Source organism: Bos indicus, chromosome 4 (assembly GCF_029378745.1).
Source record: "Bos indicus isolate NIAB-ARS_2022 breed Sahiwal x Tharparkar chromosome 4, NIAB-ARS_B.indTharparkar_mat_pri_1.0, whole genome shotgun sequence".
Classification (NCBI taxonomy): Eukaryota; Metazoa; Chordata; class Mammalia; order Artiodactyla; family Bovidae; genus Bos; species Bos indicus.
In genome coordinates this window covers 112,613,804-112,641,228 of record NC_091763.1, presented here as the reverse complement: position 1 = coordinate 112,641,228, position 27,425 = coordinate 112,613,804, and the positions used below count along the sequence as shown (strand labels likewise).

At 47.1% G+C, this 27,425-nt stretch overlaps 1 protein-coding gene across 3 annotated transcripts; it reads right to left on the bottom strand.

Annotated features, from left to right (window-relative positions):
• Nucleotides 1-273: 273 nt before the first annotated feature.
• ZNF398 (zinc finger protein 398) lies at nt 274-27,425 on the bottom strand. 3 transcript variants are annotated; one of them, XM_070788329.1, is made up of 7 exons: nt 26,724-27,425; nt 23,151-23,546; nt 16,479-16,605; nt 15,368-15,481; nt 7,924-8,094; nt 7,573-7,686; nt 274-6,330 (listed from the first exon to the last, which is right to left on the bottom strand). In XM_070788329.1, the coding sequence occupies exons 1-7, from the start codon at nt 26,745-26,747 to the stop codon at nt 5,183-5,185; spliced, it is 2,094 nt and encodes a 697-aa protein (XP_070644430.1). In that variant the 5' UTR covers nt 26,748-27,425; the 3' UTR covers nt 274-5,182. The 3 variants fall into 3 exon arrangements, with proteins under 3 accessions (XP_070644430.1, XP_070644432.1, XP_019814811.2); XM_070788331.1 differs by having other exon boundaries at nt 23,151-23,507; XM_019959252.2 differs by lacking the exon at nt 7,924-8,094 and having other exon boundaries at nt 26,724-27,416.

Below are 27,425 nucleotides of genomic sequence, written 5' to 3'. Positions count from 1 at the left end.
GCCTGGAGAATTCCATGGACAGGGAAGCCTGGAGGGCTTCATGGGGTCACACAGAGTCAGACACAACTGAGCGACTAAATAACAACAGGTGGTCTTCCTACTGCACAGTCATATTAATCCATCAAGGATCCACATTCCTGACAGCATGCGGCACCAGGAGGGACACACAAGACGTGGCCCCAGTTCTTGGGTAGCTTCATTTTTAGATCAGCTGCAGGATTTCTCAGTAAATGCTGGCTTTGCTAATAGCAGACACAAAGCCACAAAGCCCAATGAGGTTTTATCAGATATTTTATTTGAAATGTAACCTGGCAATTTTACGAACATTGCAGGACGGTGCTTTTGAGTCCTCTCTGATTTGACTGTATCTCTCTGCATTCTTCAGTGGGGGTTGGTCTTAAGGGGCGGAGTAATTTTTTGTTTTCAAGAGGCAATGTGACAAAAGTCATTGTGTATGTGTGTAGAGATGGAATTATGGCCTGAGTCACCTATTTGAAAAGGAAGTGGAGCCTGGCTGGGAAGGCAGAATAACACCCCAGAAAGTAACAAATTACTTCTTTTGCAAGATACAGCAATAGCATCCTCCAGGTCCTTTCTGTACTGGCCATGGGCTCTGGTCTGCATTGTGCTGCCGAAGCAGAAGTCTTTCAAGGAAGCCCGACACAGGGGAAGCAGAGTCTTTCCTCTCCAGGCAGTACTAGAAACGCCCTACCGTCTGCCCATTCCCAAGAGTCTACCAACCCCAGATCAAGTGGAGGGACCTAGGACCCTCCCTCCTGACATGGCTGACTAAGCCAAGATGAGCACCTGACCCAAGGGCAGGGAGTCCAAGGGCAGGCTGGAGACTTCTGTGGCCTGGTATAGAAAGAGGAAGGGAAGCCCCCGGGGCAGTGGTAAAGAATCCGCCTGTAGATGCAGGAGATGCAAGAGATAGGGGTTTGATCCTTGGGATTGAGAAGATCACCTGGAGTAGGAAATGGCAACCCACTCTAATATTGTTGCCTGGAGAACCCCATGGACAGAGAAGTTTGGTGGGCTACAGTCCGTGGGGTTGCAAAGAGTCAGATGCAGCTGAGCACACACACACACATAGCAAGAGAAGGGCCAGATTCCCCACCTTAGAATCTGAACCAGCTGGTGTCACGGCACACACAAACTTAACGGAGTCAGGAGATACAGAATAGGTAAAAGAACAGGCTAAATGGAAGCAATAGATGGGAGGCAGGAGCTAAGTCATCAAGTGGCCACGCGCTTCCGCAGCATGGCCTCAGTTCCCTCTCCAGTTGGCCTGCACCTTTCCTGACCGCTGCCGATCTGACACCTCTGTGTGCCAGGCTCTGTGCCAAGTACTTTCACAGTTTCCCCCCAAACCCTGACACATCCAAGACCTAGCATCATTCTATGTTACAGATAGGAAAACTAGACTCACGATGATTAAATTGTTATGTCACTTCTTACGACGTCAGGACTCGCTAGGTCTGGACCAAACCCACGCCCTACACCACTAAGCTGCACTAACCCACAAGACATGTCTTTGTGAGGCCCGAGCACTCCCTGCCCCCATCTCCCGCCCATGTGCCCCACCTGGAGGATCTTCCGCTTATAAGAGTCTGACACTTCCCAAGTCAAAGAATGTCCTCTGTGTAAAACCCTGTGAGAAGACTGCTTCCTTTGTAGGGTGAAGAGAGCAGGGTCAAAGGTTTCCACCAAGAGCAGAGAACACGGCACTGATGGTAAGAGTTCCTGGTCTGGGAAAGCATTCTGGGAGAATCTCACTTTTCCTCCCTGCTTCTCAGTGGTCCTCAGGCAGCTGAGGAGGATGCTTTTTATTGTCTAAGAAGCTACAGCGTAGGATATAGGGTAGGGGCGGGGGGGAGGGGGGGGCGGGGACCCAGTGTGTTCTGCTCCTCCTCCAAAGGACATGTGAGCGGAAATGTGGGTTCTCCATCCCATTTGGAATGCACAAATATAAAGGGACTCGGGTTCTCTCTTATCAACCAGACTTTCTAAGACTGAGACAGTAAACATTTATTACTCCCGGGTAAGCTCTAGAGTCTGGTTCTGGCTGAGATAGCCATGGATACCCAAATATTTTAAAATGCTCCACAAAGAAGCCCAGCGGAGTCCCCCAATGGGAAGTCTGCAGGCTATTATTAATGGTGAGGGAAGTTCTGTAAAGCACTGCTAGGAAGCTATATAAAGCAGCCAGAACCCGGCCAGGGCATTCTAGTAACAAACACCCAGCAAGAAAGATCAGAGTCATCTTCTTTCACTTTCCAGACGATCAACTCCATTTAGGTTCACATGGGGGGCAGAACCAGAGGTTCATCTTACGGTGATAACAAAAATCTAGTAAGGAAGCAAAGCGTGAATCTGGTTACAGTCAACAGCTGGGTCCACCCCCCCGGAGATGGTGCCTGTTGATGTGTGACAGTACACACTTCCCGGCCAGAGGGCAGACTGATGGAGCGCACGTTTCTCAGTCTTCCTTCCTACTGAGCCCAGTCGGGATGACCAATCCTCAGATTCTGTTAAAGGTATGGTTTGTCTCAGAAGCCCCTGCTGAGCCAAGTTTCTCCACACACTGGAACCTCTCTGTTGGACTTATCTTTCCCAATGGTCTTTTTTTTTTTTTTTCCACTTATCCACTTTTGCATCTCAAGCAAACAAATTCTAATTTAGACCCGGACTGGATTTCTACATGGTGAGAAGACTGTGGAGGGAAAGGAGACCAGAAGGTACAGTGGCTGCACCCTGGTCTGTTTGATGGTTGACAGTTGGATAACCTCCACTTCTATCTTTCTGGCTGGACCCTGCCATTCCCTTTCACTCAGCTTCATGGCTCTTGCCTCGTGGGTATGTGAACTCTTCACTTCTTGCCAAACTGTGGCTAGAGTTCCTTGCAACAGGGACTGTGGGACCTCTCTGCAGTATTTCAATCCCCAGGTCTCTTTCATTAATAAGCTCTGTGTCCTCAGGAAACCTTCGAGTAAAAGGATTCTCCAGGTCATTTTACCCATCACCGCATCTAGTGCAGGGAGGGGTGCCTTCTCAGGCAAACCCTGGAGAACGTGCAAGTCCGTTTCTTCAGAAGGGAGCTCACCACGGGGGACAGCATTGTGACTCTTCTTTTTCGTTAGGGACACGCAAACCAGAGCTGATCTCAGTCTTGAGTTCCTGGTGGGGAGGTGGTTACCCGTGAAGCTGGAACTCAGACTGAGATCCCCAGGGCTCCCCGTTTCCATGGCAGTGGATCCAGATTCTAGCTAGAAAACTCTTCAATCCAGTATGTCAAGGTTCTGTTCATCATCTCTCGTGGTGTGTTCCATACCCTTGCCTTCCAACTGTAGTAATGACAGGGGACTAGGTCTCACACACATTTCTTAGGGCTCCTGTGACGCGTGGTGTTGTGAATGTCACAGAGCAGATATTTTATACCTGTGATTATCCAGAAAGCAGCATGTTCAGGAAGCACCCTCCCGGGAGCAAAGCTGGGCTGACACTTTTTCCTAGTGCAGTCACACCTAACGAGGCAGGGTGAAGTGTGCGCTGGGTGACGACGGGGAAAACAGGTCCTTCCCGTATCATTTCGTCAAGAGAGTGCCTTGCCTAAATGCTCAAAGACCTCGTCCCAGTCACCATAGGGAGGTTCCGGGGAAACAGGAGAGCACCAGAGGTACAAACAACTTTTCTGCTCAGGACCTGGGGCTTCTGCGCGCTTCTCTTCTATCCCAGTCTCCAACCAAGTCAACAACAAATCAAACTGATTTCAGGCAAGTTTCAGCAAGAACATCTCTGCCTTGATTTTGCTGTCTTGTTTTGCTTTCCTTGGATAACAACCAGAGATAGATAGGATTTTGGCAGAAGGAATGTACCACAATATATATATTTTTTAATCCTAAAGGTTCACTTTTTCCCTTTCACCAGCCTTGCATTGCAGATGAAAATGTGAGATCTGTAAAGGGAAAGTGGCCAGACTGCAAAGTCGCTTAGGAACGGGACCAGGCTCAGATGCTTCCCGGTGACTGACCGACCCTTACAAAGGTACACATGGTGGCAAATCTCCCCAGAAGCAAAGCCAGCGGAAGAGGCTGCCCTTGCCCCGTCTGGTGCTTAGCTCTCAGGGGTCTATGAAGCCCCTCAATCTGTCCATCACCGGGGGCGGGGGGGTTGAGCCGGCTCAAGAAAGCTGCATTGTAACTGTCATCTCACCACTGAGGAAGCAAAAGCTGAGAGGCCTTGGGCACTTTCCAGGACTCTGTAATGCTTCTAGAAGGTGCTGTAGCCTTTTCCGTTGATGATTGTCAGAATATCAGACACCAGGAATGGAAAAGCCAGCCTACTGGCTTGGAAATGATAGGAAGAATATGGCATATAGTGGCTCTCGGGAACATGGTTCAGGCACAAACTCTAGGCTGTTCTGTCACTTCTCTGGGATCTCTAGCTTTTAAAGCTGGGGCTGCATATCCTGCCTCCAAGTTCTTAACTAGGACCTTGGCAAAGCTTTCTAGTAGCTTAAATGGCAGTAAAAGCCTGGATGCTTCAAATTAAGCTAATGAAAGAACTGTTCTCCTTAAGAAGCTTTTAACATCAAGATTTTTGCTCACTCAATATTAAACAAAATATATTAGAATGAGTACTCCGGGAGACCTAGGAAGGCAGTCTTGAGTCATCATTTCGGGCGGGGCAGGACACTGGAGCTCTGCTAGGGGAGCAGGAGCAGGGGGAGGGCTTGGGTACTGGCTTCCAGCAGCCATCACACGACCAAGGAAGTGAGCAAGGTTAGGGCAAACATTCTCTGCCTCACGGTGGGCTTCAGAGCTTGGAGGCTCTTCCATGCACCTGACTCTACATAGAGCTCAACCACTCTCAACTTATTAACCTGTGATGGATTATCAGAGGCTGAACCTTGCTTTCCAACCTCTGCGACATTCTTCTAACTTCTGCTTCGGTCATATTTTTTTTTGAAAAGATGGGGAAGCTGGGCTTTCTTCCAGGTCTTCCTGGGTTTCGCAACGTGGTGCTCTTGTGAAGTTCCGAAACTCACACACGGCTCTTGTCAAGTGTTCAGGACCCCACATTCCTCGACGTGCCAAGCAGTCCTTACCGCGGGGTGAGAGGTGGCGGGGCTTTCCTCTTTCCCCTACCCTGCCCACACAGACAACCCTGAAAGGAGACAGCTTTACAAAACCGCGCCCCCACTGCCTTCCCCATACCACTGATTGGCCTCCAGACCTTCGGGGTTCACGCCCAGGCCCGAGGCTTCCAGCCCGGGTAGGAGGGGCCCAGGGGGGTCCGGCGGCGGTCCAGAGGGGTCCCGGTCTCCGCCGCAGCCGCCCCCGTGGCCCGCGCGCAGGTGGTCTTTGAGCGTCTGCTTGTAGCGGAAGCTGCGGCCGCACTGGGCGCAGGGGTAGGGCCGCTCGCCAGTGTGGATGCGCTGGTGTTTCATCAGGTGGTGCTTGCGGATGAAGCTCTTGCCGCAGTGCGTGCAGCTGAACGGCCGCTCGCCTGTGTGCAGCCGCCGGTGGTTGAGCAGGTGCTCCTTGCGCATGAAGCTCTTGCTGCAGTCGGTGCAGGGGTAGGGACGCTCGCCCGTGTGGATCATCTGGTGGCGGATGAGGGCCGAGTGGCCGTTGAAGTCAATGCCACACTGCGGGCAGGAGAAGGGCCGCTCCTGAGCGTGGCCGCGCTGGTGCAGCAGCAGGCTGATCTTCAGGCTGAAGCTGCGGCCGCACTGCGCGCAGCGGAAAGGCCGCTCGCTGGCGTGCGCTCGCCGGTGACTGGCCAGGCGCGCCTGATCAGCGAAGCGCTTGGGGCAGTCGGGGCAGGGGAAGGGGCGCTCGGCGCTGTTGTGGACCCGAAGGTGGTAGGTGAGTCGGGACGGGTGCGTGAAGGTCCTGGCGCAGTGCGGGCAGGTGGGGGGCGTCTCGCGGGCGGGGGCTGGGGGGCCGCCGTCAGCTGGCGTGGGCAAGTGCTTGGGGCACTGGGCGCAGGGGGCGGCGTGCTCGCCCGGGGGGCCGCACTGGTGGGTCAGCAGGAGGTCCTGGCTGAGGCTCTTGCCGCAGTGGTGGCAGGAGAACACCGGCTCCCCGGCTGGGGGCGGCAGCGGGTAGGTGCCCAGCTGCGTGAAGGTCACTTGTCCCTCCGAGGCCTCAGCCAGGTCGGTGGCTGGACGACCAAACGGCGCCAAGGGTGCAGACTGCGGGCTCTTGAAGGCCATGTCTGGGAACGGCTCCTTAGCTGCGGCTGCTGGTGAAGAGAAGGCGACGGGCACCTCGGGGCACAGGGAGGCTCTGGCGAGGCCTTCGGCCTTGATGACCAGCTCTTCGTCTGCAAGAAAGGGCTCAGGTCACCCCCGGCCACCCCCCAGGCTCCCCGCAGCTCTCCTGGGTCCCTGCCTGGCGCAAAGCAGGAAGTCAGCAGAGGGCTGAGAAAACCACCAGGGTGTCTGCAGGGCTCGTGGTCCATCACCGGAGAGTTCGCTACCGAGCCTCTGCGGTGCTTCCGTTTGGACAGGAAGGGCCCTAGCATCTGTCTTTCCAGCGACTTTCACTGTTTCATTCCTGGCACGCACACTCTGAGGTGTTCTCTGTTGCCTGTTGTGACCAGGCCTAAACTCATCTGTTCTATCTAATCCTGTTCCTCCTTACTCTGTCAGATGAACCCCTCAATATAGTTCTCTGTCCTTTTGTCTTTTGGAAAATACAGTACACATTTCTGCTCCTGTATCTTTGCTCACCCTGCCCTCCCTTTTGTAGAATGCACCCCTCTCTTCCCAGCTTCCTGGGTTACACCCAAACACTTGGTACCGGTTTTCTAAGGCCAGTTCCAGCTTCACGTCCTTCTCAGGCTTTATCTAAATACCTAAAGGATAACTGATGGAATGTCCTCCAGACTCCTTATTTCTTGTGTATAAGTTAAGTCATCCATCCCACTCACCCTTGATGTTCAATAATAGGCATGCCTAGTACTGAAATGTGTCCCTCCAACAAAACTTCTGGAAGAGCACAAACTCTTTTTCTCTTTTAATTTTTATTTTCCAGAGTCTAAGCACAGAGTACAAAAGATAAATAGGTTGCATCCAGTTGCATGAACTATTGTGTCTCCTCTGACCTTGAGATTCTCTTCTGTTCAGATGGCAAAATACAGATGGCGCTAAGTGTCTTAGAAGACAGGCGCTTTCTCCTGTCATGGTTTTGTCCTTAGGGAGAGCTCCTCACTAACACTAACACCCTCATTGGTGCCTTGGCTTGTCTCCCCCACCCCCATCCCACTTCGGCCCTTTCTACGTGACCCTCCAATGTTCTGCCCTTCTCTCCCCTCATACTTTTCATCCGTGTGCACTTCTTTTCCTTCCTCTGACAATTCTAATTTGTCTTCACATTTAAGAGTGTGTTTTCTCACTTAAAATTTATCTTAGTTGGATTTTAGTTTCATTTCTTACTTGAACAAGCCTCCCCCCGCCCACTTTTCTCATTCCTCACCCACTTCCTTGCTTCCACAACCCCACTTCCTCTGCGGTTTCTACTCAGTGGTCTGACATACCCTGAGCCTGGGTGGCTCGGTACTCACCAGCATAGGTACCTTTGCACATGTCACTCTCCTTGGGCTCCTGCGGGGCACCAACCTGGGTCTCTTCCTCTTGTTTAATCCAAGACAGAATATCTGATGTTGAAATGCCAGGCTCTGTTTGGGGGGGGCGGGGGGGGGGGCGGGGCGGAGAGAAACGTCTTCAGGGCTTGACTCAGAAAGTGGAAATAATCATGCTGGTGTGCTGAATACTACATTTTGCCCCAATATTTATCTCTAATTAACTATAACAACAAAACAAAATCAGGCTTAAAAAAACAAAAACACATGTAACATCCAGAGAACCAATTCAAAATGAAACCAAATGTATGAATCTTTCCATGATAGACTCACCTTGATTCACTACTTTTGGTGGTGAAAAGTGAAAGTGATAGTCGCTCAGTCGTGTCCGACTCTTTGCGACCCCATGGACTGTGGCCTGCCAGGCTCCTCTGTCCATGGGATTCTCCAGGCAGGAATACTGGAGTGGGGTGCCATGCCCTTCTCCATGGGACCTTCCCGACCCTTCAAAACAAATCAAAATTTTTATTTTGGAGATCCTGAAATCACCTAGAAGCATGAGTACCTTTCATTTCATCAACACACTTACTTTCAGAGTGTTTTCATATTTTTCTCTCACAGCATTTTTATGAGATAAGGAAGCAGAGGATCTCCTCTCCATTTAAGTTAGAGGGGGCCCACAGAGGTTAAGTAAATTTCCAGTAAGGAAACATTTACAGTAAAACACTATATTATCAAAGGTTTACTTTAAAATACAGAAACAACAACAACAACCAAACAAACAAGACTGACCAAAAACTTTTTAAGAATGTTAATTTAAAAACAAATATATTATCAGAATTACAAAATCAGGTTTAAGCACAGATCTGATTGCTCAGAAACATTTTTCAGGTTCCCAATGTCACATTCTTTTTAAGACAACATATTACTTTTGCTTATTAATGACACAGGTTTTTGTTTCCTAAACCCTGAGAGTAGGGAGAATAGTATTTCCAAGTTCCTCAGGCCTTGGGGATTCTTTTGGAAAATAAAAAAGAACAGCCTCTAAAGATTTTGCACATAACATGCCTCATTTGTTCAGCACAGAAACAGCTGTGCTTGCTATTCCAGCCAAGGTCTATATAGCCTTTTTTGGCCTAAAAGAACAAGCTGGCACATTGACAGGGTCCAGAGAGTAAATTCAAGCTCTCTATATTATTTATCAAAAAAGCCTTGTATACAGGTTATGGTTTTATTCCTAGTGAATGAACAGAACTCACTGTTATTGCTCAATGCCTTTTAAATTTTAGACTGCTGGGATCTAAAGGTATACACAAAGCAGAAATAAGAGGTTGGACAAGGCCCAACAGACTGTCAGGTTATGCAGACAGACAGGAGAATACAGGGTTCTGTACACATTGTGGGCTGCCTTTCCCACTTCCTACTTTGAGCTACAAGGCTGAAGTGTACTAACTACAGTCCAACCTTATCTTCCTCCAAGACTTTATAAATATTATACATATGTTTATATATATTATAAACATATATATATAATATATATGTTAACTGCTTCATTCATCAGTCTTCTAAATGACGAGTTGGTGCTCTAGAACCTCCAAATGTGATTCAAGTTGTTTTGACTATTTTTTCTCTAGTTTATCATTATGAACTCATAGAATGTTATATATTTGGTGAGTTTCAATCAATTGCAGTCATTATTCTTTTCTGAAACCATTTTTAAAATTGAGTATGATTAATTTACAATGTTGTGTTAGCTTCAGGTATACAGCAAGGTGATTCAGTTATACACACACACACACATATATATATATATATATGTATTTTTTGTCAGATTCTTTTCCATTATTGGTTAATACAAGATACTGAATATAGTTTCCTGCATTATACAGTGGGTCCTTGTTGTTTATCTATTTTATATATAGTAGTATGTATATGTTAATCCCAACTCATTTATTTCCTTCTCCCCACCCCCCACTAATTCCTTTGGTAACCTTAAATTTGTTTTCTGTGTCTGTGAATCTGTTTCTGTTCCAGAAGTAAGTTCAAGTCATTATTCTTTTTGATGCTCAAATTGTCCCTTTTTGGCTAGGGGGAGCCCCTTCAGATCAGTTCTATGTCTTTTCACATCATCAAATATCTAGTTTCGTCCATTTCTGGTATAACAAACTAGACCAGATTCATCTGATATGTTTTCCGCTCCAAGCACACAATCAATAATCTGAGAAATGGAATTTAGAGACCATAATCTGGATGATAAGGACACTAACTGTTAATAGGTTGTCACTGCTTCTAGGTCTTTTCAATAGACAGAGCTATAAAATACCATTTAGAAAAACCAAATATAATGAATGTACATTAATATTTATGACCATATTTAAAACTACAGTGTTTAACTGCTTTAATACTTGTATCTGTTCTCTCTTATCCTAGGAATCTTGGTTCCTAATAACACTGCACAATGTTTGCTTTATCTGAATGTACATTTCAAAACTATACCAGTATTATTAACAAAAATATGGACTCGATGTTTTGTGGTATACAGTTTAGTTTTTTCAGCATGTGTTTGATTTTATATCTTATTTTTCTATGTAAAATATTTACAAGGCTCCAAAATCAAAAGTATAAAATACATTCAAAGAGATCTAGCTTCCATCTCTAGTCTCTTTCCTTGTGTAGGTAGCCATCCTCCTTGGCTTTTGTTTTAATCTTCCATACATCTTCATTTTTTCCCTCTTTAAGAGGCATACTACACCAACTGTCCTGGATCTTCCTTTTTTACTTCACAATATATTCTGGGATGCATGTCTCCAGCATTATACAGAGACCCTCCTCATTCCTCTCTGTAGCTGCACCACTGTGCACTCAGCATCTCCCCCGGATGGGCATGTGGATTCTTTCCAGTTGTTTGTTACAGTATTAGTCAGTAGCCAACCATAAAAGCTGAGGAGGACTGAAACACCAAGGCAGTTCTCTAGAAATGGGGTGGCTATTGTTCCCGTCACTGGTTCAGTGTGCCTTCACTGAACCTGGGGAACCCCGGGAAAGTAACCCAGGGTCTTCTTGAATACTGATGCTAAAATGAGTTCCTCCCATCATTTAACTAACTAGATTAGTGCAACGACGTAAGTATTTATTTTATTAAATAACTGGGTCTTAGCACTGCTGTCACTGGGCGCAGGGAACATGGCTGTGTCTACTACACTTGGTGGGAGTGGTGGGAGTGCAGGGCTGAGTACCTTTAGAAGTGAGATGAAAGGAGCAGGAGAACTGGAGTGGTCAGGGGGCCTCATGCAGTCACCTGCCTGGTGACAGAAGGGCAACTGCTGGCCCAGTCACAAGGGGACCTGGAGTACACCCTCACAGGCCTGGGGGGCCCGAACAGTGGACACTTAAAGAGACACAGAAGAGTCAAATCACTGGTTCATGCAAGCAGCAGGCTTTGGGGAAAGCTAGAGAAGAGAGAAACTGAAAATACTGATCAGGTAAGAGGAAATCAAGAAATGCTGAGGTTTTAGGTTCGAGAGGTGGTTAAAATAGAAAGGCAAATCACAAGAAAATATAAAATTAATTGTCTACACTGGTTGAATGTTATCATGTGTACTTTAAGCAGGTAGGGCCCAAGCTGTCTGAGAAGGAGCTGGAGCCTTGAGGTTCTGGGATGTGTACAAAGGTGTTATGAACTGAGTGAGTTAGAACTGATGCTGAGCTATGAATTCTTAAGCAGACAATGAAAATGCCTGGTACACGAAACTACCGTTGGTAAAGATACAAAACTCTTTTTGCAACTTTCATGAAGCAGATCTGGAACTGTAACACAGCAGGTGACTATGTTGTGTATTTGTGTACTAAGCTAAGTTTTATTTCCCGGGTAATTCTTGTCTGCATGTAGGCTAAACAAAAATAAAGATTTACCATATTGGGATGTCTTAGTCACTGATTTTGTCTAGGAAAAGATGGTCTTGCTGGACAAGAGTGACCAGTGACAAAGGAGATAAGGGCCATGGACCCTACTCAATGAGCAAAGAAGTCTCCTCAGGACCGCAAGTTTGGGAATGAATTTACTTTACTTTTCTAGAATGTTGGCTCAGGTCCATGGCTTCCAAACTAGAAGACGGGCTAGATAATGGGCTTTTGATTGTTATTCTGTTTGAACTTCTTGGTTAAGGCTTTTCTCCAAAGAATTCTAAAATACTGGAGTTCAATATTACAACTGTCAGTGACCAAATAATGGCCACACACACACACAGAGCTGGTCTGCATTTTGGCCCTAGTAATAAAGAATTTCAGAAAATCTCAGGTTTATATTTTTCTGCATTCTCTCATTCATTACTATTTTCTACTAATTGGAAGCAATTTTATCCAAGATATGAGGCACCAATGACTGCTCCCTGGAAGGAATAATAATTTCTTCATCAGATTCAGATAATGGTGACTAAGACAGAATATAAAATGAATTCCAAGATATTTGGACATAAAAAGAAGGGGTGCCACACGGTATCCTTACTATCCCCAAATCTGTTCTACCTGTATATATTTTTACTTAATTATAATGCACAGTTCTTTCTAAAGCTCTAAAATGGAGTAAGATAATAAATTATGGGCTTATAAGAAATAAAGATAAAATCCAAACATATTTTAGAAAATTGTTTCTAAAAATACATCAATATTTTAATATAAACATACTACTAACAAATTACAAAGTATGTTAAAGTTAATTTTGAAGGGCCTCCCTGGTGGATCAGTGGTAAAGAATCCAGCTACCAATGAAGGAGAAACAGGTTCGATCCTTGACCTGGGAGAATCCCACATGCTGAGGAGCAACTAATCCGCTGTGCCACAACTACTGATCCTGTGCTCTAGAGCCCGGGAGCTGCCATTACTGAAGCCCGAGTGCCCTAGAGCCTGTGCTCTGCAACCAGAGAAGCCACGGCAGTAAGAAACCCTCAAACCACAGCTAGAGAGCAGCCCTCGTTGGCTGCAACTAGAGAAGAGCCGGCACAGCAACAAAGACCCAGCACCGCCAAAAATCTATAGATAAATAAAATTAAAAAAAAATTTTTTAACTTTAAAAAGATGATGATGTTAAAGAAGAGGACAGCTGCTTGCTCAATAATGAGAAGTTTTTCTTCTTTTCTTTTCCTATTAGAACAAGATGGGGAAAATGATATAAACAGAGTGAAGAATAATCAATGAAAAAAATATTTGATTAGTCCTGTTTCTGAAGTGGCCCAGCATTAGTATCCACCTGGCATCCACGAGGACAGTCTGTTAGGCACCTTGACGACCAGACACTTAACACTATTCTCCACTGAAAGGAATCAGGACGTTTTTAATGGGTTAGGAGAAGGAAAATCTAAAGTAGCCCCATGTCAACACAGCAGGCCTGAGACTGCCTGTCCTTGGAAGGCCTGCTCCCAAGGTTGGCCCTTGGCTGACCAGTAGTTCCATGTACTGATCTCAAGCTCTCCTCAATGTTAAGAGTGCCTCGCTGGGTCTCAGCTGTTTCTACATTGTGGTTTATGCTGAAGATCCACTCCCATTCTGGGAGTCTGGAATCTTGGTACATGCCAGACAGAGGGGGCCTATGGGACCAGCCATGGGTGCTGAGTCTCTGGAGAGCCTCTCTGGGAGACGACACTCCATGTCTTTTGCCACAACTTGTTGTTGGAGAAATTAAGTGTGGTCTATGAGGCTCTACTGAAAGGGGACCCTGAAGCTGGCCCCCAGTTCCCTCCAGACTGCATCCTGAGCACCTTTGATCTTTGCTGATTTTGTTTTGTGTCCTTTTGCTGTAATAAATCTCAGCCCTAAGCATGGCTATATGCTGGGGCCTGTGTTCTCCCAGCGAATTACTTGAGTGTAGAAGTCTTGGAAACTCCAACACAGTCTGGAACTTTTTTTTTTTTTTTTTTTTTATGAAAACAAGTACTGAGGCAGTACTGAAAGGACATAGGAGATGGTTTAAAAGTCAGTTGTTGACAATTTGAGCAACCAAAAGAAAACAATTGAATTAAATGAATAAAAAGTCATGAAAATATAATTAAACCTAAAAGGGGGAAAATGTTAAGGGTTCTAAAGGTTAGACATGCATGATTTTTTTTTAATGCTATATATTAATCAGTCTAAATTCTATGACTCCTATCTTTAAGTTCAGGTAAAAAACTAGGCTGGTAATTACCAATGCAAACTAAAATTCTAAAGACTAAAACCAGAGTATTAAATAAATTCAATGCTTACACTGTTAATTTTAAGTAAAAGTATATTAAAGCATAAAAGGTGACTACCCAAAAATGGAGTCTTGAAAACCAAGGTAAAAACAAATTGACAAAAAGGCAGCTAAATGAAACTTTCAGGTATCATCACAAAACCAAATTACACCATTTCCATTCATCCCCAAACAATAAAATGACATACTCATTTTCTCTCACTGAGGTCTATGTCAGGTATTTTTCTGCAATCAAATAACCCATCTTTACTTGTGATATGATTTTAGACTCATTATTTATATCCAAGGTATAGAGATTAATAAAATTCAACCTGTTACACTGCCTAAATATAATCACCTACACATTCTTAAAAACAATGTGTGGCAGACATACATTCCTCAAAATTCAGAGAAAGTTCACTTGAGATTTGAGAATTTCATTGTATATAAAATGTGTATCACAAAATATATAAACAAATATTGAACTCTGCTGCTACTGCTAAGTCGCTTCAGTCGTGTCCGACTCTGTGCGACCCCATAGACGGCAGCCCACCAGGCTCTCCCGTCTCTGGGATTCTCCAGGCAAGAACACTGGAATGGGTTGCCATTTCCTTCTCCAACGCAGGAAAGTGAAAAAATAAAGTGAAGTCACCCAGTCGTGTCCGACTCCTAGCAACCCCACGGACTGCAGCCCACCAGGCCCCTCGGTCCATGGGATTTTCCAGGCAAGAGTACTGGAGTGGGGTGCCATTGCCTTCTCCATTGAACTCGAGGTTAATGATATCCATGCTGAACTAGTTAGGAGGAAATGTCTTGCTATCTGCACTGATTTTGAAATACACAGAAAATAGGATGTGTTGATGGATGGCAGAGGGATGCAGAGATGGACACACATGTAATAAGGAAGCAGAATAAAATGTCAGTGATAGAATCTAAGTGCTTGGTCTCTCAGTGTTTGTTGCAAAATCATTTCAACTTTTCTGACTGAAAATTTCGTAGTAAAATGCTAGAAAAAAATACCAGTGCATGGAATAGGGGTGGGTTGTCAGAGATGTTCATCTCACAGAGATGTCTGGAGGATGAAATTTCTATCTAGCAAACAAAATCTATATGAAATTTTTCTGGTAACAGGTGGGACTTGAGAGAAATAACAACTGTACTTGGGCTAGCAGTCTTCCCCCCATAATATCAAATAGCTGCCAACCAAAAAAAAAAAAAAAAAACTAGGGGGAGTTAATTAGTGATAACTGGCTCCCAAACTGGGCAAAAATCCACTTCACCCAGGTGGACATCATCAGGTCTGCCCTTTTTGTGCATCCCTGAGGGACCATGCAGACTCCCAGCCCCTCAACACTTCTGAACAGCTGGACACATGCTCCCTCAATACTCTCAGGCATGTGCTACTGACGGGTGAAGGCTTTGGACAAGGTGATTTCCAGGGCCTGCTGACCCATTCACAGTCTCCTTGCTTTAGGACCGAGAGCCTCCAGAAGCCCCTGCTTACCTTTGCTCCGAGCTATCACCTCTGACCAGGAAAGGGAGACAAAGAGTGGATATCTCTCCTCCACTCACCTTCACTGGGGTCGGTGGGAATCCCACTCTCCTCTGGCCCAGTCTGGTCCTCTGTATTGCGGTCTCCTTCTGGCTGAATCTGAGATAAGACATCGGGTTGATTCATGGCATAATCTACGAGAGGAAAATGGGAAAGAGGGTATGACAAGTGATCAGTGAGGATGCCAACTAATGGCCATCGAAGCTGAACGGAAGGCTGTGAGGCCCACAGTCCCAGGGAATTTCTTTGAGTCTATCACTTGGGTCCCCAAGGCCTGGTCTGGTACGTCTGTGCCCTGTTAGGAACCGGGCCACACAGCAGGAGGTGAGCAGCCGGTGAGCCAGTGAGGTTTCATATGCTGCTCCCCATCACTCATATTATCACCTGAAACATGAGCCCCAACCCCATCCGTGTAAAAATTGTCTCCTTCCACGAAACCGGTTCCTGTTGTCAAAAAGGTTGGGGACAGCTGGTCTAGACCGCTCTCCCCATCCATTCACCTCCAACCATGGACGGTGTCTATTGGGAAACCAGTGGGAGGAGAGGTGATGTGTGGGAAAGGCTTGTGTGCTCCTTGAGCACCGACTGCTGCCTCCACGGAGTGAGAGCACATGCGCCTCAGCGAGCAGAGGCGAGGCCCGTGGACTGCCACCTCCATGGACTAAGAGTGCATGTGCCTCAGCAAGGAGAGGAGAGGCCCACCAACTGCCACCTCCATGAAGTAAGAGCAGGGCGCTTCAGCAACGAGAGGCGAGGCCCACCGACTGCCGCCTCCATGGACTAAGAGTGCATGTGCCTCAGCGAGGAGAGGCGAGGCCCATGGACTGCTGCCTCCATGGAGTAAGAGCGAGGGCGCCTCAGCAAGGAGACGTGAGGCCATAAATAGGAAGGACACCATGGAGATCACTGCAGCTGGCACACCCACAACCTTGAACTTCACCCTCTGTCCCCTGACTTGGCAGAAGGAGAAACTGTGACTTCCTATTTAGCAAGGGTGAATTGGACATCTTTGGCTTGGAACCAGAAATGCATGAGGACAGAGGGAAATGAAGACACTGGAGGAAAAGGGATTGCTCTGAGACTGCTCGGAGATGCTGTCCCGTCATTCAAACCGTGCCAACTTAGCCTCACCCATGGAGATGAGAGACTCATAGTTTCCCTTCATGATATTCTTGTAAAGTTCCTTTTGCCATTCTTCTAATTTTTCCCATTCTGGAGTGGAAAAGTAGATGGAGATATCATCGAATGTCACAGGCACCTGCAATTATGACACACTGGGGTTAGCTCCTCTCACCGCATTCAATCACTCTACTACAAACACATCTCTACTACATGCCTGTGTGCATGCTAAATGGTTTCAGTCATGCCCGACTCTGGGCACCCCTAGGGCTGTAGCCAGGCAGCCAGGCTCCTCTGTCCGTGGGATTCTCCAAGCAAGAATACTGGAGTGGGTTGCCATTTCCTTCTCCAACTATATATATATGTCTACTAGTTACAAAAAACCTATGTGAGATGCCAAAAGGATACAGGCAAGACTTAAGACACAGATCTAACTTCTAAGAGTTGATGATGTTTTCACTGTGACAAACTTTAAGGCTGTGAGTTTTAGTCACCAATAGAGAGAGGTACAAATGCAAAGCAGTGTTTAATTCACAGAACAGAGCCTATAGTGAATATCCGTGAAGTACGAGGCTTATCTTAAGCAGCAAGATTATAAATATACAGTTTCAGTCTAAAAGAAGTACACGACTATATTCAGCTTAATGACCTTGACAACAGATTTTGGAAACAGCTATAAAGAGGCTGGACTAAGTTTAGAAAAGGTGGGACTTTGGTCAGTCCTAATAGGTAGGTTATAAACAGGCCTAATGGGAATGGGAAGAACACTTAAGCATGGAAAATTAGAGAATGCATTCAGAGAACAATTATGGATTCTGCCTAGCTAGAGTCAAGTTGCATGAAGGGAATGGTCATAAGGAACCCCACCTTCCAGCATAATGCTGTCTAAAGCTAGGAGCTTATCCGTAGGCAAATGGATATGTCTTTCTGTAGAGAAACCAAAGGGGGGCCTGGGGTATTAAGGTACCAGGTGTGGGCACTGTCACCTAGTGGAAAGCTTCTCTACTTCTGCCATCATCATAACGGCTCATTCTTCCTTCGCCCACTTGAGAGCTTTCCACAGTTTTATTCTTAAGTATGAATTAACTTTTAAGTATCAGTGACCACTGAGAAATCCTACAGCATGATCAAGAAAGACTAAAATGAAAAGAGGGGGAGGATGAGTGTGGAAAAAATAGAAATACCTAGGCAACAGAATCTTTATAAAAACCTTACTAGTAATAACATAAGGATTTGAGAGAGATTAAATCCATAAAATAAAAACAGGATGCTATGGAAAAAGGAAAGAGAATGAGAAAGACTCCTGGTAATTTGATACATATGTGTGTGTGTGTGTGTATGTGTGTATTTTTTTTCTCCCCAAATTAAAAAATTCAATAAAAAGATACTCATCTTCATAAACTTCAATATCCTTTAAAATACAAAGGTCTATACAATTCTGTGAGGCAGTTACATTTTCTAATTGCTTCATCTGTGTCATCAACCATAAATTTTGTTCCTTAGGAGCTACTAGCATCATAAACTACTCATTTCACATCCTGCTCAGCATCTAGAATCAAGCTGAGGGCAAATGTAGATGAACTCAATAGTCAAGTTTTATCTAACCTCACTACACAAAAGATTTGTGAAGGTTTACAACAGAAACACATATGATAAAACGATGACCAAAATGAAGAATCAGGATGGGTTTCTGGTTCAAGATGGTGAACTTAACACACATGTACTTCCTTTCCCACCCAAGTTCCATTGAAATGACAGTAAGTCAGACCAGGAGCGACTAAATATTAGTAACAGTACCAAGAATGAGAAGGAGAGGGTATGCCCCAATCAGAATTTCTGACAAGCTTCTCACTGAGACCTAGAGGATGCGCCAGTGCTGGGGCCTGGGTACAAGGAAACGGCGTCTCTGACAACGCACAGGGACTGCAGCGAGGAATGCAGAGAACTGCAAGCTCAAAGCTGGCAGAGACACCGAGTAGGAGTAACAGTGGTTAGAAACTGCAGTCTGAAGGTCTATCTTTGGAACAGCAGGGCCCCCTCTCTTGTCCTCATCAGCCCTGGTAAAGAAGCATTTACCCCAAAGCTGAAACCCAGACTTCATCTCTAAAGAAATCTAAAAACCTGTCTGGAGACAGTACCCATACTGGCCCATCCTACCCCATCCCGGTGTGGCTGACATCTCAGAGTCCTGCCTCACTCCTGGCCTCTTGGTGACCCCCGCACTGCCTGTTTGCTCCGTGCATGGCACCCTAAAGCAAAGCCCACCTATATGGGGCATCTAAGGAGAGAGCCTCTCGTGAAAAGGAAAGATCCTTTGCTTAAAAAGACTGACACGGTGGTAGAGAAAAATGCAAGGTTCCACTAATTACCCTATTAATCAAATCCTTCACTTATAAATATGAACAACCAACCAAGGATTACTCAATATTAAAAAAGTAAAACTGGCCTTCCCTGGTGGTCCAGGGGCCGAGACTCCAAGCTCACAAATGCAGGGGGCCTGGGTTCGATCCCTGGTCTGGGAACTAGATCCCACATGCCACAACTAAGAGTGCGAGCCACAACTAGGACTCAGTGTAGCTAAATTAAAAAAAAAAAAAAGTAAAACTGGACTTCCCTGGTGGAACAGTGTTAAGAATCCACCTGCCAAAGCAAGGGCCACGGGTTCAATCCCTGGTCTGGGAAGATTCCACATGTTGTGGAGCAATGAGCCCGTGTGCCACAACTACTGTAGCCTGCACACACTGGGGCCCACAGGTCACAACTTCTGAGCCCACGTGCCCTAGAGCCAGCAAGTCACAACTACCGAGCCCACGTGCAGCAACTACTGGAGTCCACGTGCCTAGAGCCTGTGCTCTAGAGTGCAGCCAAGAAATAAAATAAATGAATGAATGAATAAGTAAGTAAAATTAACAGCATCGAGATGAACATACACTACAAAAAAATCCTAGGTTAAAAAAATATATTTTAAAAAGCTCTAACACATATTCCCAGAGACATTCGATATTGCATCCGTTAAAAAAGAAAAATTCAGGCTGCTTTTAAAAAGGAGAAAATAAATACTCTTTACAATTAAATATGTAATTGTTAAAAGTCAGAAAGGCTGGAAAGAAAACTAACAGAACTCCAGTTTAAAAGGTGAAAAATATGAAGGAAAAGTTAAAGAGACAAAGACAAGCATCCGTCATCTGTCAAACAGTAATTCCACAAAGAGGACAGAAAAACAAATGTGGACGGGGGAAACAAAAGACTGTAAAAACAGAATCACAGAATAAAATTTCCCAGAGCGGAAAATCAGTCTTCTGATCGTGAAAGGTGACACCAAGTGCCCAACATAAATTTTAAAAGACCTACACCCAAGACATAACAAGTACAAACAGAAGATAAAAGCTTCCAGATAGAGAAAAAAAAATATTTCTTACAAACGAGAATTGATTTGTTATTAAACTTTTCACCAATGGCATTTGATGTAATGAAAAAAAGGACTGGTGCCTTTAAAACAGTGAGAGAAGTAGAATATTACTCAGCCTTAAAAAGATAATTCTGACACCTGCCAGGACATGGATTAATCTTGAAAGTGTCATGCCCAGGAAAATACTCCCTTACAAGCAAACAGATACAGTATGAGCCCACCTAGATGAGGACCTGGAGCAGACAGATTCACAGAGACAGAAAGCAGGACGGGGGTCACCAGGGGCTAGGGGAGGGGGTCCTGGGAGGATCTATAGGTACATCACTAAAGTTTTTCAAAATGAAGACGTTCTGAAGATGGATGCTTGTGATAGCTGCGTAACAAGGGATATGTACTTAATGCCACTGAACTGTCTGTTTAAAATGGTTAAAATGGTAAATGTTTTTTCTTTTACCCCCCTCCCCTAAAATGGTCAATTTTACGTCACACATATTTTACCACAATTCAAAAAATGAAAATTAAGAAACGATTTTTGAGGGAGAATTATTTTGAACTTGACATTCAAAAACAAGGGCAGAGTAGGAGGATTTTCAGCAAATCAAGGACATGAAAGTGTCCCTATGGCCCATATTTCAATCTAGTAAATCTTCTATATATTTTAATTTCATGAAGTAATCTTTGAGAGGAATCACATTATTTTATATACAAATTGGAAGTTTAAGAGGGACAGTTTAAATGTTATTCATTTACCCATGTAAGACAGTAAGTAACTTTAACTTCCCTTCTCTGCTATTCTTATAGCCCAACACCAAGTTTAAATTACTCCAAAGAACTTCAGGAAGCACTCAGGTACACACACAAAATACAGAGGGGAAGGTTCTCTCTCAGATGCTGACTCTGACCTTCCCGGCCAGCTGCTCACCTGTTCCTTGACGGAGTCTCCATCTCCTCTGTTTGCTCCCCACCCCACACTCAGTCTTCTATCCCCCACTCTGCCCTGCAGCAGCTCCTGCAAGGTCCCCGGTGAAGTTGTGCTGTCAAACTACATTCACCATCCTCATCTTTCTAGACCTCTCAGCAACATATCAGCCCACACGACCACTGTCCCTTGACCCTGTGACCCACACACTGGCCACCACTCCCGCCCCTGGTGCTTGGTCCTTGGACTCATTTGTCCTGCCTCTCCACGTTCTCTCCCAAGGTCATTGCTTCTGCCTTCATGACTTGCAATACAATCTGCACATCAATGATTTCCAAATATTTCTCACCTTTGAGCTTCAGAGACTGCTTAGCATCATTCCTGAACATATCCTAGGCATATCAAACCTAACGCCGCCAAAGGGGCACTAATTCCTTCCCCGCCTCTGTAAACGCCAACACCATCCCCCCAGACCTCCAAGTCAAAAACCCGAGAGTCTGTGGTTAAGAGCACCTGCTCTGGAGCCAACTGTGTCACAATCTAACTCTACTATTTATATTTACTAACTGTATGAGCTTGGGCAAGTTAGGCTTCTTATGAAAGTAACCAAAGTACTTACAACAGTAAGTGCTCAGAAATTATCATGCAGTAAATTTACAATTAGTATTGTTCTTAATTTGTCATTCCCTAATTCCCATCAGTAAATCTTACTGTCAATTTCACCATCAAAACATCCTGAATCTGCCCACTTGTCTCCCCCTGCACTGCTGTTACCCTCAGCCAAGCTGCTCTTGGCCCTCCTGCCCTGACAGCTGCCTTAGGGTTTTTCTCCCTGCTTCTGTTCTTACCCCCGTGAGCCATTTTCCAGGTAGCAGCCAAAGAGATTCTTTCAGAATATAAACCAGATACAACTCCTCCACTTAAAACCTTCCAACCTTCTCATTCTAATTCAGATAAAGACCACATTCCTCACCTTGGTCTCCAGGGCCCTACATTGGTGGTTTATAACCAGAGTCGCATGCTAGAATCGTTTATGGAGTTTTAAGATCAATGGTTAGGCCCCATCCTGAACCTGCTAAGTTAGAACATCTAGCCATGATGCCCATCAGAATTTTCAAAGTCTCCCAGATGACTCCTGTAGAACCAGGGCTGAAAAGCCCTGCCCTAACGAGTCACCCCGTGTCTCTGGACATGCTCTACTTGTTCACGGCACACCAGCCAGTTGGTCTTTTTCCTTCCTCTTGGCGATCCAAGTTTGTTTGTGCCTTTGGGATTTTGCACTAGGTATTCTTTCTGCCTGGAACGTTCCTGCTCAGACCTTCTCCCACTAGGGTCCTTCCTGTCATTTACTCTTAGCCTAAATACTTTACTAGACCTTCTCTGACATCCAATCTAAAAAAGAAATCACCAGATAACACTTTTATTTTTCACTGAGGCACTTAAATGGATTTATTTTGTTTATTTGTACCGTCTTTCCCCCTAAAATTTAAGCTCCAGGGGAGCTTGCATGAATTGTTCACTGCTGTGCCTTCAGGAACTAGATACCAAGCAAACAGTACGTGTTCAAGACATACTTGTTGAATGAATGAATAAATAAACAGGCATGTTTGGAAACTAGCTGCCTCTGTCTTCCAGAGCTCAAGAATGGCGTTTATTTCCTGTTGTTTTATGGGCTATTCCCTCTGGAGAGGCTGGGCCCAAGCACTAGAGCGCACCTTGTAAAGAGTGAAGGACAGGCCCCCCGTGGATCCCAGCCCCACAGACAGCCCCCCATCTTCACACCAACCATTTGACTCTACATCTCATTCCTCTGTCCTCTTTTTTTTTTTTTTTAAACCAGGATTCCCAACAAATTCAAATTGACTGATTTCAATGATATTTAATTTTGTTTCCAATCAAGATTGCAGCAGACAGGTTAATACAGAAAAAAACTGACTTGGGGATAATGGGTAGGAGAAAGAAAAAAAAAAAAACCATCTGCCGGATAGCTTTGGGCTAAGAAGAGTCTTCCAGTTTGAAGTCTGACATTTCCCATGACCAGAACATGTAAATTGAACATGGAATGCTTCCCAGATAGACAGACACAGAGCCACTTCTGGTTCCTCCAGCCTCACTGATTGACCAAGACCACCCGTTACTAACAGTCTAAGGACGAGGGGACGACAGAGGATGAGACAGGTGGACGGCATCACAGACTCAATGGACATGAGTTTGAGCAAGCTCCGGGAGATGGTGAAGGACAGGGAAGCCTGGCGTGCTGCAGACCATGGGGTCACAAAGAGTCGGACATGACCGAGCGACTGAACAACAGCAAGGACAAGGGGCTGCACTCCCCACGTCCAAGTGCAAGGCCTACCTTTGGAATGTCTCCTTTGATACCCGGGGGCAGCCGCAGGATCCAGAAGTTCCTGTTCCTCAGCAGGTTCTCCAAGTTCTCTAGCCGCCTCTGCAGCAGCCCGTACTCCTGCAGCAGGGTCCCCAGCACAGCCCACTTGCCCTCCAGCTGGTTTCCGAGATCCGCCACTGTCTTCTCACAGCTGGCCAGCTTCTTCTCTGCCGTCCCCGTCCGGCCCTCCAGGTGCAGCAGTCGCCGGCTGTGGACTTCCACCTTTCTCTCAATGGCCTGCACGGCCGCCACCACTGTCCACAGGGAGATGGCCGCGGTCTGCAAGTGAGCTTCATTTGCCGCTGGGGCTGCGGGAAGAGGGAGCGCCTGCAGGGAGGTAAGGCATTCGGAATCCCATTCGGAAGTCTGTGCGCAGTGGGGAGATGGGAGGAGACACTTAGTGTTAGAAGGGGCCCTAATCCAAAGCAAAATCAGATAAGCACTGCTTCCGTGGCCAGTTGCGATTACTCTAAGTACAGCTTTAGTACTGCCTGCTTAAGCCTCATCTTTGTGGAGCTCAGTGGCACCAAAAGGCAAGAGAACTCAGGGGTGGATGAGCTAAGACAGTGACCAGGTGAAACTGGATCAAGCAGTGGCCTGGGGCATTCCCTGGGGTGGAAGGCCCTGAGCCAGCCCCGTAGGGGCCAGGCTGCGGTGGCATCCTCTGCCTCCGCAAAAGCTCGAAGCGCACCAGGATCTCTCCAGGTTTCACCGAGCTCCGTGCCCTCTGATAAACCCCTTCTTTACTGACTTAATTAAGCTCCTGCCCGTCCACCACCTAGCTGACAACCACAGCCACACCATGAAATAGTAGTTGAATAAGCTACGAATGTTGCATGTGGAGAAAACACAGTGGCTCTTTTCTAATACTTGCAGATTATAAAACCAAAGGCAGAACAGACTTGTTTAATCTGATCCACTCTGTGTTACTCCAGAGGGCAGACAGAACTAGAACCAACATAGAATTTTAGGGAAGGGAAACTGGTCTGTATAAATGAGTATGGAACTAGGTCTTTCCAAGAAAATAACGGGCTCCCCCCTCCCCCGTTCACTGAGCATACTTTGAAACATCAGTGTAGTTTTTTTAAAAAATGAAATTCCTACAACAGAGGAGGTTGGAGGAGGATATCTCTGCAAAGCTTTCTGGCTATGAATTTGATAACCTACTCTCTGGCCACAACCTCTGATCTCTCTGGCTCCCACAACCTTACTTTTCTTTCACCTGCTCTGCGATCCCATTGAACCCTTGACCCTTCCATTTGCTTCTGGTTTACCAGCCTGCTCCAGGCTTTGCTTTCTTCCTTGGCTGATCATTTCAGCTAACTTCAACCCTTCACTTCTCTGTCTTTCTGCCTCAGCGGCTCGGCTAACTTCCGGCTTTGAATCAATTGTTCTTATTCTCTGTTCCTGGAAGGAGGCTGGGAAGCCCAAGGAAATGAAGTCGCATAACAGGGTAAACTGGTGTCACCACACACCCCTGGTCTCTAAGCTCAGCAGGGACACCACACTGCCTGGTTCTTCCCCCCTCCACCATACTGGCCACTACAAGCCCCTGGCCCTCTTCAACTTGGTGTAAAGTGCTTCTCAAACTAATGAGCACATCTGGAGATCCCCTTAAAATGCAGACTCTGACTCAGTAGGTCTGGGAGGAAAACTGACAGTCTGCATTTTAAACAAGCTCCCAGGTGATGCCAACACTGCTGGTTCAGGGATTGCAGGCTGAGCAGTAAGCCTCCTGTTTGCTGCAGGCCCCTGCCTCTCAGGAGATGACATGACCTCCTACTTTGAGAATTAAGAGTAATTAGACCCTGGAGAGTGGGAATGGGGGGAGTCTCTCTCAACTTTCTCTTCTTTTTCTTCACACTCCTCACTTCAAATTCATCAGTCGCTTAGTATATATGCTTTCTTCTTTCCTTCCCTCAGGAAAAAGATTCATCCTTCTCAAACCCTTGTGCTCTAAATGCCACCTCCTTCCACATTTTAAAATACACTGATCTTATCTCTTTTTTACAGTCAATATTTCAATCCCTCCTGAGTCTTCTCCATGGGATAGACCTGCACTGTTCAATATGGTAGCCACGTGTGGCTACTGAAAACCCGAAATGCCCTCATTTCAATTGAGATGTGCGGTGAGTATAAAACACACACCAGGTTTCGAAGACGTATTATGAGGAGGCAAATGTAAAACTTCATCGATAATTTTTTAATACTAATTACATACTAAAATATTTTGTATGCACGGGGCTAAATAACATATCATGAAAGTTCATTTCATCTGTTTCTCTTTACTTCTAAAAAATGTGACCACTGGGAATTCCCAGCCGGCCTAGTGGTTTGAACTCTGCAGCTTTCACTGCAGAGGGTCTGGCAATAAATAAATAAATAAATTTAAATAACAAAGTGTGACTACTAGAAAATTTAAGGTTATCTATATGGCTTCCATTATATTTCTATTGGACAGGGCTAGCACAGACACACGATCGTCTCTACCATATTGGAAAAACAAGATCCGAAAGGGAAAAAATAGGTCCCCTCTGCTCCGTCCCCAGCCCCATTGCTGCTGCTCCCCTTTTCCTCCTCTCACTTAGCAACTCAGTAGGCCAGTCTGGCTCCTGAGCCATTACAATGGCTGAACTTGGGGTGCGCAGAGGCTTCTTAGCTGGCAAATCCTGGGCCTCCCTATCCGGTCCTGGTATTGACGCGTCCCTGGCTGGTTCTCACGAGGCTCTTGTGTGCAGGGACGGTCTTGGCCAGCGCGGCTGGCTTAGCCACGGATAGAGCCGGCTTGGCCCCGCGGCCGGCCTGCGGTAAACATCCGCTGGATGAATAAACACGCAGAAGGTAATCCCGCGCTCGGAAACCAGCACTCTGCAATCCCGACAGAGGGCCTCCTGTGTGTCCGGCATCCCCCGACACGCGCTGGGCACTGGGGATCACTGCGCTCCCGCGGTCCTTCAACACACCTAACTGTTGCCGTCACCCCGCATTTGTGGCTGCACGAGGCTCGGGGTGGGGGTGGGGGTGTGGGGGTCGGGGGCTGCAGCGAGGGTGACTCTTGTGGGGTCCGCTCCCAGGGCTGGAGAACAGCTGATGAAAACATCAAATCAAGCCACCACCCTCCCCTGCCCCCGTGTCCTGCAGCGGGGCTGCAAGCGGGGCTGGCACCAGGCGGGGGGACTGTCTCTGAACTCATTCCTCCCATTGGGGTAAGAGGCTGTCTCTGCTGCAAACCTCCAAACGGGATGGGGAGACGGGGACTCGCACGGAGGTGCGGAGACCGCAGGAAGCGGAGAGCGAGCGGTCCCAGACCCATGCCCGGCGTCGGGGTCCCCCCCGCTCCCGGGCCCTCCCCTGCCGGCGGGACCCCGAGAGAGGCGTCTTCTGCTCAGTCGTCGGGGCTGCGCCCAACTCCGGGGCCCCGCGCCTGACAGGAGGCCGGCTTCCCGCCCTCCCCCCGCCTCCCCTTGGGTCCGGGTCTCAGAGCCCGAGGCGCCCTGACCCTCCCGGGCTCTCTGCGCTCAGCGCGGCGCGGGCCGCCCTTACCGGAGCGGGGGCCGCCTCGGCCATGGCCCCTACGCTGTCCGGCCCGGAGCCGGAGTCGCCGCCGCCGCCCCACGCAGGCCGGCCCCCCGGCCTCTCCGCAGGCGGCGCGCGCCCGGCCCTGCCTTCCCCGGCCCGGGCTCTCGCTAGCCCGTCGGGCCCGGCCTGCTCGGGACGCGGGGACGCGGTGGAGACGCGGGCGGCCGTGCGGCGGAGCTCGGGTGGCGGGCGGGTTCGGCCCCACTCGCTGGGCCCGCGGCGACCCCTCAGCTGGCGCTTTGTGGGCACCGAGCGCACCCCGGGGACCGCTCGGGCCTAGACGCGCCGCCCGCAAGCCGCGGCAGCGCGCCCCCTGCCGGCCCCGGCGGCCACTTGTGCCCCACCGGGCTTCTGCTCGGCGTCGCTCGGCTCCGCTCTGGAACCCAGGTGGTCCCGATTTCTCACGAGTCACCGGGAGTGCTCCACAGATGGGTACTCGGGGCCCAGCCACAAACCGGGGCTCGCTCTGGGAAGTGTTTTTCTTCCTAGACCCCAATCAGCGGGTCTCGCCTGAGGGGAGGCGCCAGGGGGAGGGCCGCCGGTTGCAGGAAGGTGGAAATGGGCGGAGTGCCAGGGCTAAGTGCTGGACCGGGGCGACCGGAGCCAGTGGGTTAGAATGAGGGACAAGATACAAAGATCTGTGATGAAAACCACGTTCATCATTGG

Coding starts and splice junctions, on each gene's coding strand:
- ZNF398 (XM_070788329.1), bottom strand. CDS start 26,747: ATGGCCGAGGCGGCCCCCGCTCCG. Junction 16,606..23,150: donor TCAAAGGAGACATTCCAAAG/GTAGGCCTTGCA, acceptor TCATAATTGCAG/GTGCCTGTGACATTCGATGA. Junction 15,482..16,478: donor TGAGTCTCTCATCTCCATGG/GTGAGGCTAAGT, acceptor TTCCTCTCGTAG/ATTATGCCATGAATCAACCC.